We start from the raw sequence: 12,700 nt of genomic DNA, 5'->3' as shown, positions 1-12,700 counted from the left end.
GTGCCATTTGCAGTTTATTGCAAGGGAAGTAACCTTAATCAGATTTTTAAGCTGCGTTTTCCTTCCAGCAAAATCTCCAGGTTACAGCTTTTCCAATTACATGCAGAAGAAGGCAAGGAGACAAAGATAGTCTAGGGAGCTTTCTCTTTCAGCAGCAAAGTTTGCATTTCTTTTAATGTAGTTAAAATGTTTGACAGGAGAGAGTAGGGTTTAGTGATGTGAGGTGATTTCCAAATGAGTGTTAGCTTTTTACTGACCTACTTTTTACTAGTGGTGTATTCTTGTCCATTACTTTTTGTCATTGAATAATGCTGATATATTAAGCTGTGTGCTTCAAGGGCATTGTAAAATTGCATGTAGGGGCAGGACTGAACTGTGAAAGTGCGAATTACTCCATCAGATCAAACCCAATTAAAAAGTGACAAGCACAGCAGGAGAAATTGAAAGCAAGGTTTATCTTTCATGTAACATAAGAAGCCACTATATCGGTTAGAAACAAAGCCAGTGTGAAACAGATTCTCCACCTCTTCTCATCCCTCTCCAAAAACTAATAATATCTGCTGACTTTATTATCGAAAAGAATAAGCCCCTGAGTTGTAATGGCTCATGTTGAAGGACACTGTGACGATGGCAAGAGAAGGGGAAGTACGGCACCTGTACACCTTGAAGATATTTGCTGTCAAAGCATGCACTGGGCCTCAGGTCAGCGCATTTGGGGAGTTTGGAAAAGTGGTGATCATTAAAATGTGTCATTAAAGGAAGACTTACAGTTTTGCCAACTCTCTGCAGTTCCACACGAAGTGTAGGAATAAGAGCACGGAAAGGAAACTGTGAACTTCCACTAAGCCCTGTAGTTGTTACAGAACTGCTACAAGCTAGGAAAAGGTGTTTAGTCTCCAGTGCCATTGCAGAAATCCTTATAGAACCTTTTGCATAACATCTACCAGCACTCTTCTAATGGTCAGTTGGATCTGTGAATGTATAAGCTAATGCAGTTGTCTATGTACAATATAATACTGCACAATCATCCTTCTGGAGTACTGGGGTTGTGGTGAGTTTGGGTTTTTTGTTTGTTTCAGGTTTGTGGGAGTTTTTTTTGTTTGTTTGTTTGCTAATCCAATAAACTCGTAAAATAAACAAAACAATAAACCAACCAAAAAGTAAATCAACTTGACAAAATGTGTTCCATACTTGCTATTGGGATGCAGAGTGCTTCAGTGATGTGTGACTGCTGTGTGACAAGGTGAACACCACCTTCGGCAGATAGTCGATATTACATTGACCCTCATACCTGCTGCTAATGGTATGACCTCAGTGAACTCCTGTGTGTGTGTGTGTGTGTGTGTGTGTGTGTGTGAACTAAACTTTAGCACACCTGATTTGATTAATGCTGAGTTTTGAGGTTCAGCTTTAGTGCATGTGACATTCTACTTTTTCAAGAAAAAAGCCCCAATAAACAAACACAAAAGGGAAAAGTGAGAAATATGTGAAGCACTTGATATGTGTAAGCTGTGCTCAATGGCATTGTATTGTGGGGAAGATAGGGGAGATGAGTGGGTAAATTCACAGGGTACCTGATCCATATCACAAGTTTTGCCTGTAAAAACAGTGAGGCTCCATAGGATGTATATTCATGTAAAATATATATTTAATCGATCTACAATGAGTTAAGACTTTATAATAGAGACCGCCTGATTTACAGTCCTACTAGACTTGAAGTTGGCAAGCAGCTGTTAGGGAGGGGGAAAAAGTTATCATAGTGTGAAAATGGTTATTATCTAAAAGCCTCCATTTTCCTGGAGGAGGTTTACCTTTTCCCCATTTGTACCATTGATAAGTACCAATGGTCATCCAAAGGAATGGCTTTATTGTTGTGTGTTATGGTCTGTTGGAGTTTCTTCTGGGTGAAAAAGCTGTAGGGACTCTTTCAGACAATGTCTAAGTCTGGACTTTAAAAACAAATACACAACCCCCCCCAAAACACCAAACCACAAAAAAGCACAACCTAAATTTCATAATGGTCTTGAGTGGTATTTCTTTTCTAATAAAATCTTTTTGGTTTTATCAGAAAAAGTTTGATACAAGATTCATAACATTTTAAAGGACTGTTATGCATGCATTAGGCTTGCTTCCTTCTCCTAAAGGTAAAGGGGAGGACCTAGCTGTGTGGGTGCTGTTTCTTTTTTTGTGGGGATGATTTTGTTTGGTTTTTTATTTTTTTTTTTTGTCAAGAGGAAACTTCCACAAACTGTGCCTTTTTTAGTCTTACTATTTTTCTGGCACAACCAAGAGGTTAATGCATTCATTGCTAGATATATTACTGTAATACAGATACAATAGACTTTCAAGAAAAAAGGGAGAAGACACCCACACTGTAATTTGAATGTGAAAAAGACTAATGGAATTCTTATTCCTGACTGATGTATGTAAAATATGTGGGTAAGAGTTGAGTTGCTTTAAAAAAAAAAAGAAAGTCCCCACAAAACTGTGCAGTTATACCATTACCTAACTCTGACCTTTATTTTGTAGTGACCAGTGTAAAAGAAAATGCTGAGAAGTACATGGAGATTCTAGAGGATAAACTACATAGGTAAGGATGATATAATGGAAAACTTTGAAATCTTAAAAATGCTTGTTAATGCAGCACTGATATGCATAAAAGTGTTAGGGAATTTGCATTAGAATAATACCAAAAATAGTTCAAAGTAGGAAATTCCACAAGTGTTAAGATCTCTGTTCATGATCATGTTCAGCAGCTTTTCTGCCTGCCTGGCAATGGGTGCAGGTAAAAGAGTCACTGTTCAGTGCACAGGACTGCCCTGGAATGGTGGTGGTACAGCCAGAGAATGGGCTCCATGCGTGGGGTTATGGTGTCTCACTCCAGCTTTACCTGCAGGTCTTGTAACCAGAAGTGTGATCTCTTAAGCACCCAGAAACCCCCAAGTTTTAGGGACGTGACAACTGGTTGAAAAATCACCCCTTTGTTACTATGCAAAACCAATTCTGAGCAGGGCCAAGGAGTCCCTAAACAGAACTCTGGGCATCTTTAACAAGTAAAGGCACTCTATCTAACAGTTCTGAAAAAATGCCTATTTGGGGTATTGTGGAAAGCAAATAGAAACCAAGACAACAATAGAGATATTTTAAGAACTGAATCCCAATGCAGAATTTACATATGTTTATGGCTTTGTTTTTTTTTAAAAACAAATGCTAACATTTATATTTCCTTCTCTTGCTGCGTGAAGGGGGCTCTATGTGACCCCCTTCAACTTAAGGCTTTTCCTTAAATATGATCAGCAAATATTACAGTGCTGTTCTAATGGAATCTTCTGCATTCATGAACTTTGCCCTGAACAACTCTATTTTAATTGAAAAAGGGTTTCATACATAGTCATTGGAGCTTGAGCCTTAATAAAATGCAACTCACCAAATTAGCACCACTTCCATTTCCACTACTAAGCAGGTATAATTAATAAAGTGTTGCCCTCACTGTTTTTTTGTTGTATTGATAAAGAGAGAGTTATATATATATTTTTTTTTTGCTCTCTCATACTTTTGAAAATACAAGTATTTATTTGGCTCAACTCTTTAATTTGAAAGTAATACAAAACTGAACAAAAAATGATGGAAGATCAAACTGTGTGTCTGTGTGCTGCCTTAATAACATTTATACTCCATATACTCCAATCCATAAGTTTAAGACAAGTCTTAAGGACTTTCAGTGCATTGTCTTTTGGAAAACAATATTCTTTATTTAGTTTGGACAATACTCTAAGGTACATGGTGTAACTCTTGGGGATGGTCCTGTGCAGGCCTAAGGGTTGGACTTGATGATCATTATGGGTCCCTTCCAACTCAGTAAATTCTGTGGCATGTTTTCATGCTTCTAGGTTGTATGGATTTAATCGACATATCAGGCTCCCAGAAGGACATAAATTTCTATTTAAGTGCTAAATAGTTGGAGAATCTGTATATGTTTTTTTTCTTCTTCCAGGGACTTATCAGATGGAATTTGCAGTTGTGATTTTTTTTAATTTAGTTATGGGGGATGATAGTATTTTTGAGTTGTCTATCTTGACTTTTCTGCATCAGTCTCTTAAATTGCAGCACCTTTTTATGTGTCTTGATAGGTGTTGTTAGTGAGCTTGCAGCATGCTTTTTTCTTCTCTTCTTCTATTTGTGGGAGAAATTTGCATGCTGAACTACTGGTATTCATCCTGCTTCTGTGGGGACTATCACTTCAGGGAAAGGATTAAAAGCTAAACCTTCTTTTTGGCACTGCTTTATATTTTGGGGGCATTTTTTTAACGCCTCCAAACAGTAGTTTAAAACAGTAGTTGACCAATTCTTAGCAGCTTTAAGAATTGTCAAGTATTATAATGTATTTTGTTGCTTTTGTGTGCAAGGGTTGACTTCCTCTGTACCACACAGACCTGGTCTTGTTTTAGTCCAGGTTCTCTATTGCAGCTGGGCTACATGCTTCAAAGTTTTGCTGTTGAGGTAAATGTTCTTCCCAGCCTATTCTGAGGATACAAATGCATCTATACTGCTGCACTGAACATACTCTTCAGAGCTTGCTGTCAGCTTCTCTAACAGACTGTTGTGATGTTGCCAAGATTCTAAAATTCCCCTTCCAAACTTAAGAATTAAAAAAAAAGAAAAAAAGCAACTAACGAACCAACCTTCCCCCAGAAAAACCACTCCCCCCCCCCCGCAAAACCCCGCTAAAACTCAGCAAATAAACCCAGCAAAATACTCCCCCAAAAAACTCAGCACAGTGTTGGCCAAGGTTCCAGATGGTGAAGATTCAGTTCTGAACGTGTTTTTCAACATGTGCAAATGGTATTAGTCTAAAAATAGTTCATCTTAAGTAATTAAGGACTACAAATTTATTTTAATATTGGTGGAAAGAGAAAATCTGTAATGTTTTTATCACAAAGAAGTCTCTAAGATACTATGTCTTGAAAAATATATTTATGCTAATAAGGTGGTTTAGATATTTGGTTTTAAAAGGTTTCTTGGTCTTTAAGTAATTAAGTACACCTGCTTTACAGCTTGAATTAAAAAAAAAAACAAACAACTAAGCAAGAGGCAGAGAGACTTCCCCATCCCCTGTGCCCCCCTCCTCCGGTTTAGAGAAGAAACTTGAGAGTCTTTCTCTTTTTCTGGCCCTCATATAGATGCTCAGATTACTCCTTTATATATATCATAAACTAAAGAAAGAGTCCCTAAGGAAAATTTAAGGTGTAAGTTTTAAGTTTACATTTTAGACAGCAGTAGAATTTGCATCTGGCTCATGAACGCGCCTTTGGGGTTGCTCTTGAAACCCAAAGAGGATCAACTTTGGGTAGCATGAATTCAAATAAGCCTCTAGAGCTTTTCTCCAGATGAAACATATCATTTTGCTAGGTAATGTTTCAAATAGAAACAACCTAGATTCAGAACCCTTCAATTTAAAATAGAGCTTCAGAGTAAAGTAGAACTCTTAGAAATGTAATTTTTGACCACTTTTGCAACAGAAGAAAGTTAATGAAGAAAACTCAGACCAGAACATCTTTAATGAAGATTTGAGTTTAAAAAAGTCAATGTTATCAGTTAATTTCCCTCCTCCCCCTCTCCCCTTCTTTTCTCTTTTGCTTATTTTGTGATTTTTTTTTTTTTTTTTCTGGATTGGCGAAGGGAGAGGGAACCTAGCTTATTCACTGGAGTATGTTTTGGAAAGGTGGGGTTTTTGGTGTGAGTGTTTTGTGGTTTTTTGGTTTTGTTTTTATTTTTGTTTGTTTGTTTGTTTTTTTTTTGTTTGCTTCTTTGTTTTTTGGTTTTTAAAACAAATGCAGTGCTTTTGACTGCAGCCTACAAAATACATGCTGTCAAGTAGCTTATAGAATATGTTTGATTAGGAGTACTACTCTTCTGATAGCCTTGTACCTAAAGGAAAAAAAAGGGAAAATATGCATTGACAAAAAAATGAAATATGTTCAGCATCTACTGGTTTCACTCCAAAGAAGGCAAAACACCCACTAAGTACACAGATTACTTGGCATTGTTTTTTCCTTTTAAAATAGAGGTTATATTCTGAGCAGTGGATTGACAGTTGTTGAGGACAGTATCCTTCATGAAAAGAATAAATAAATAGTATGTTTTGTAATGCTGCTGGCTGTCTCTTTCCCAGTCACCAGTATATATCAAGCCACTCCTCAAGTTTATACATTAAATCACTAGCTGCTCTTTTGAGAATGTAAATACCATTGTCATCGCTTCCAAGGTAGCCCTTGCAAATTGCTTACCTTTTGTTAGTAAACAGGAGATGTGCAAAAGTAGTCAGAGTTAGGATAATGAAAGTGTGTTCAGCAGAGACATTTGTCTGTATAAATATTTGAAGTGCAAGAAGTTTTGCTTACATAACTTCAGCCCATCACTTGAGCCATTTAAGAGGGAGTGTACAGGAGAAGTTTACCATAGTAGTCTGATTTAGCTCATAAAAATTCAGCTGCACATCTTCTTGTGGGACCTGTGTTCTTTCATGCAAAGTGTATTTTTTTCATCTTGCTTCTTTCCATACCAAGTGAAGGCTCTGCTTTATATCATTACCATGAGTAAAGTGGGCTTCAACCATCAGCAACTCTTTTAAGAACCATCAAGTTCTGCCATAAGTGAGCTTAAGTCATGTAAATGATTGACAGTCATGAATTGTGCATTCAAAAGAGTGCTATAAAGCTGTAAAAGGAGATTTGGGTTAGGATTCTGTGATTAAATGGTGTCTCCTAAATCAATACTTAGATAAAAGTGGCCAGATATTGAAAAACGTGTGGGGTACAATAAACACCTTTTAAATTGATGTTAATGGAGAGAAAGTATTAAGTTATATTTGTTTAGATGTGGGAATCCAAGTCCAGACTTGGGTCTGAAAGTATTCACTTGTTTTTGAAGATAGCAATAAAATTGCCTGTCCTTTAAATGAAGAAGAAACCTTTGTATATATTTCTGCATGAAAAGTCATCATCATCTGAGTTATTTGCTAGCTCTTATGTATGTCAATGTAGGTCATGTGACATAAGCCATTGTGCATCTGTCACATTTTACATGCACCCTGTATCTCATTAAATCTCTGTCCTAGCTTTAGTTTGGTTCCCTTCCATTGCAGAGGGGGTTGTGAGAAAGATTGATCTGTGTAAGAACTGTATGTGATAGCTGGAGAAATGAAAACAAATATGTAGAACAAGATAAAAATTTTTAAAAATCTTTCAGACTCTTGCCCTTGCAGATGCTGGTAAATGTTCTACAGTAAATGTGTTTATCTTATAAAGTGCTGTGCAAAAACAGGAATTCAGTTACACTACTGAAACATGCAATAAAATGACTGTTGTTTCAGCTCAGTCTTGCCTTTGGAGACACTACTGTGCTCTTCTTGTAGTAGTAGAGGGAAAGTAGAAGTCTTCCTTCAGATTTCTCTATACCAAAGACAACTAAGGTTAAATTAATGGTGCAAATGAGCTTATGAGATTTATGATGAAATAACAATACTTTTATTTTCAAATATCCATCTGCTATATATCTATAGAAACATATTTGGAATTCACTGCCCCTGTGAAACTTATTAGAAACTGATAATCTGTGAAAGTTTGCCCTCTTAAGCAGATGGAATAAACATGGTGAAATTGTTAGAAGAGAGTGTCACCTGAAGATAATTTTTTTTTGGTATGCTGTAAATTATTTGATATTTGCCCTAAGAACTGGTTTTATTTGGCATACCAAATATTTCCTGAGTGGCATTGTATGCTAACATGAAACGTTATGCCTGATCCATGGCCTAAGCAATTATTGTTAAATATGATATATAGTGAAGGAGCATCTCACAAGTGAAAATACCTCTTGAGGGGAAAACGCAGAGAGCAAATAAAACATCAGGAGAGACCAAAGATCTTGGGACTATCATCTGTCCTTCTGCCGGCACTCAGAATGCAAGAGCAAGACCTATCATGGAGCACTGCACCCTGAGGCTGAAGAAACCCCAGAAGGAGCTGCCTTCATTGCTAATTGAACAATTAGGCATTTAAACCTTTCTCAAGGCTGCAATGATTTTCTGCAGTGAGGTGAGGTTCCTGCATCCAGCTGGAGCTTGTTAGCCTCCTTCACCCACTCAGAGCTCTGTTTGAAGTCTGACACTGTGCTGTTGAAGAGCAGTCTGTCCTAGCCAAGCCTACAAGCACAAACTTGCAAATATTGAGCATTTTCATGACAAAGCCCCTTTTTGGTCATCTACAGACCCTTACCTTCTGTAAGGGTAAGATTTCATCTTGAATGTTAGTGCCCTGTATGTCATGTTATAGAAACTCTGATGCCTGCCACAGGAGAACTGCTAAGGCTGCTGAGTAAGGCTTTCTGAAAGCTTTTGCCTCTTGTACATGCAGCAGCGCAGGTGTGCTCGGGAGTGCCAGATGGCCTGTGGTAATTTTGTGTAACCCATGACCCACCTCAGTTTCACTGAGGGCTGTTTCAGCTGCTGGTAAAACCTTAGGAGTGCACAGATAGGACTGAAATGCCATCTTTGCCTGCCTCCCCCCAAGACTATGTGTTTTCTGTTGTGCTTCCAAGAGACCATACAGCCCCATCCCTTGCTGGATAATGATCTGATCTTATTTTGCTTACCAGCAGTTCTGCTGCCGGAGTGTTAAATGCAGGTTAGACAAAATACTAGTGACTCACTTAGTCCCTTTCTTCTTCCCAGCTGGTCTTAAGTCATACACAGCTGTGAGAACATTAGCTCTGAAATTGTGAGCAGCAGACACTTTATATGCGTTGATGCATTCCTTTATATCTCATGGCCCACATGGTGATGATTTCTAAATCCCTTATCATAACTGCCTCAGGCTGGAAACAATTTTTTTATACCAGCTGATGTAAAGATGACATTTCTTGAGCTGAGGGAATTTAATGTGATTGCACTGTTCTATGGGCCTCAAAAGATTATGCTGTGACTTCCATTCATCACAAAATCAGGGCTTTTAAGTGCCTTTTCCTAATTCCCAGATAGGAATCATGAAATTATTTTGGGAGAATAATATCATTCCTAAATAACTGGTGACAATTACACAAAGGTATTTTATTGTGCCATTTTCTGCACTATTCTGCACGAAAGGGGAAACAGATAAATGTAGTAAGATACAATACTGCAATGACTGTAGTTTGCCATTATTGAATGATAAAGCACCTGGTAACTTTGCAAATGTGTGCAAAACCTTTCTTCTTCAATTGACTGTCTTTTGCTCTTTGTGTTGGGTTCTTTTTTTGGGGGGTGCCTTTTTTTTAATTCATGGGTACACAGTATGGAAAATTACATAGACTCTTACTCTGATACCAGTTGTGCTCATCTTCATGGTTCCTTGTTCACTGAGGTGTGAAGGTGATTGTGTGTAGTTAGGACAGCTTGCATCTACTGAAGAAGTAGAAATCAAGCCCTAAGTCTGTTCTACCTGTTTTCATCTGTAAGTTTGGTTTTTTTTAAGGGTTTCAGTCAAATGTTACTTGATTAGTTCAGAAGAAATGTGGCCGCAACCTGGCTGCTCGGACTGCTACGGCATGCATGCATTCTCTATCAGAAACAATGTTTTCTCATGCAGGCAGTGTTTTTAATGCATTTGAAAATGTCATCCTTGCTGAGATCTGTCCCTTCAGACAAGACGTCTGATGTTCTGAGGGTCCCATTCCCTAAGAGGACAAGTCAGGATTAAATGCCACAATATCACATTCCAGTTTAGATGAAAATAAACAGTCTTAAAAGCTATTCTCTTCCCTTATTATTAATTCTTTTAGCTTACATACCACAAGTCTCCTTTATAACATACTAAGTTTCAGAAATGTTTTTGTGTGCTGAGCTGAGTATGAATGCTCTGAATAGGGACACTGCACACTGAAAGGACAGTATTTCACACTACTGACGGTCTTAGTGGCCTTAGGACACATAGAAAGAACTGTGTGTCCTTGCAGATGCATAATTCTCTTTCTCTACTGTTCCTGTCTGTATGGAATATTTCTTTCTTATAATGTAACATTGATTATATAGGGGTAGTTTCCCCAAATGTGTTGTTTGCTCATGACTTCGAGTTGTTATTTATGAATGGTTCTTATCTCCCTGAAGAAATGCCCTTGGATGGCAGTGAAATCACCGGTGTTGCCTGCCCTTTCAAAAAAGCACTGCAGGACTAGGCCTGGTGTGATTAACCTAAGTACTGAAAATTGGGAACATAGTTAGAAACTTATGCTGCTGAAAGTGAGTATGGTACATAACTTGCCAGATTTGTAAATTAGGAAGAAATCTTTGTACACTTCTCTGACATCTGAAGGCATTCTGCCTAAACCGTGGTTTGCTGTTCTTTAGAGTAAAATAGTCTGTCTTGAACATAATGAGTAGTTTTATCATACTGATTGGGTACTTAAAAAGCCTTCAAACACCACCACCACCAAATAACTTGGGTTTCAGTAATGTTGAAAAAACATTGCAGTGTCGCCAAACCCTCATGGGACCGATCAAACATTTTACTTTGGAGAATCGGTTCTCCTTGTTGTGAGGACATTCACATTGCTTCAGTTACCTTATTTTTCAGTTTATGTGAGAGATGATGTTATGAAAATAGGATTATTTTTTCTTAGAGGCTCATGTTTTCCTGATATTCTTTTCCAGCCTGAGAACAGCAACTCCACTTTGCTGTGGAAAAGCTGTGATACCATAAATTGAAGGATTATCACTTCAGCCATGTAACTGGTAACAAGAACATAGGAACCTGTGAATAAAAGTAGCATTTTAAAGAGATTTCTGTAGAGGAGGGGAAATTTGGCAAGATCCCAGTGATCTTTTGGTATTGTAGTAAGGGAAGTTAACTTGTCCAAAATACTCGTGAATAAAAGGAGCTGTGAATAATGAAAAGCAAAGGGCTAAGTGTGCTAGTTAATAAATTACAGGTGATTTTTTTGGTTTCTATATTGACCCAGACTTATTTGGGAGATGCATCTCCTTTTTTTTTAATAGTTCTGGAAACTTCATTTTCACAGTGATGAATCCAGTTAACAAAGAAGAAAAACTTAAGTATTCTTTCTTGCTCTGTTTTCCCCCTCTGCTTTAAATGTTTGTGTACTTTTTCATTTGCTGTTCTTTAATTACTCTATCTTGAAGTTAGCAATATGAGAAAAAGGGCTTTCTGATTCTCTTCCTGCTTTTTCCTTTACTGTGGCTCCTCTGTCTTCCTTCATTGGAGTTGTCTCACTTCCGTTTTGTGTGTTTTATTCTTACCTTTGTTTTTTTCCAACTTTGTTCCATAGGACACCTATTTTTGCATATCTCCTTTGTATATCATGGAGGTGGGGGAAGTTGGATAATACAAATATAATAAAATACTAGCTTTGCAGAAAACCTGTTCTCACCTTTAGAACATATCAGGTTACTTTTCAAGCCACAGTGCAGATTCTCTTTAAATATTCTTATTGTCTTCACAGTCACTTACTTGAAAATGTTTGCAGTGTCCTGGCAGAGTAGTATCTTGGAAACTCTTAGTAAATGTAAATAATGTCGGGAGAAATTTGATGGTATTGCTTTACAGAAATGGATTAGCCTGGATTAACTGAGTCTGGAAGAAAAGGGGAGAATCTTCACTCTTCCTTTTGTTTCTGGTTGTGGAAAGTGTAGGTAATGGAGGTGAAAAGGAAAATCATCTCTAGAAGTGCAGGAGATTAGAGTTTGTAATCATGTTTCTACAGCATAATGTGCATTTTATCTTCGGTGTTATCTGGTGCCATGTGCTAGTGGAGATCCTTTGATAAATTCATGCCTCATGCCAGGATGAAACTCTTGATTCTCGGCCTGTAAATTGTGTTTTCAGCACTGGCAGAACTAATATTTATACCCATGAAATGCATATTGTACAAGCAGTAAAAATGGAGGAGGGCAAAGAATGCAATCTGCTTCTTCCACCAAGTGAGAAAATATACTAAAAAAACCCAAAATTAAACAAAAAACAACCAACCAAAAAAAAAAAAAAAAAAAAGCCCTGCTGCTTCTCTCTGTGGTCTCCACGAGATAGGATCTAATAGCATTGATGAAACGCACCATGTCTTTTGTGGCAGTGGCAAAAATGTTCAGAATTTGCAGTGATAAAATGAATTCTTGCTACAAAGGAAGGAAAATTTTGTTTAAATTCCTGAAGAACCATCTGCTGGTTTAAGATTTAGAGGGAGATTTTCGCAGAAAGGGAGGGATGAGATAAGGAGGCTTTTTGGTCCAACAGTAGTGTGGGAGAAGGGGACATAACATAAAATTCACTTTTCCACTTTAAGTCCTAGCAAACAATTAGTAGTGCACCAATGGAATGTGGTATATTTTGTGCACTGTACATTTTTTGATGACTGTTTGGCTTATATATGAGATGGTAAAATGTGAAGAAAGGCATAAGAATTAAAAAACCTAGAAATTGTTATTGTCTTTTTTTTTACTTTTTTTTTTTTTTTTTTTTCTTTTTGCCTGTTTGGAGACACCAGGTCACAAATACTGATTTTTAATTGGGAGCTAGGGGAACTGTGGCACATGAGCGTATAGTTTTTTGAGAAGTAGCAGAAAACTCTGTTCTTTTCAGCTATTCTCAGCATTGAAACTAGATCTTTTTAGAGGGGGTAAAAAAAAAAAAAGGTCAGATTTGAGGCCACTTTCCAG

At 37.4% G+C, this 12,700-nt stretch overlaps 1 protein-coding gene across 2 annotated transcripts in view; it reads left to right on the top strand.

The window, feature by feature from the left end:
• DISC1 (DISC1 scaffold protein) overlaps positions 1-12,700 on the top strand; it is a 191,330-nt gene that overhangs the window by 144,647 nt on the left and 33,983 nt on the right. For both annotated transcript variants that reach the window (XM_064648830.1, XM_064648831.1), the window contains exon 10: positions 2,530-2,590. In XM_064648830.1, the coding sequence (XP_064504900.1) occupies positions 2,530-2,590 (61 nt within the window). The remainder of the gene's footprint in view (positions 1-2,529; positions 2,591-12,700) is intronic.

The sequence above is a fragment of the Pseudopipra pipra genome, chromosome 3, assembly GCF_036250125.1.
Source record: "Pseudopipra pipra isolate bDixPip1 chromosome 3, bDixPip1.hap1, whole genome shotgun sequence".
Classification (NCBI taxonomy): Eukaryota; Metazoa; Chordata; class Aves; order Passeriformes; family Pipridae; genus Pseudopipra; species Pseudopipra pipra.
Note: the sequence above shows the minus strand (reverse complement) of the source record. Positions and strands in the feature narration are given on the sequence as shown.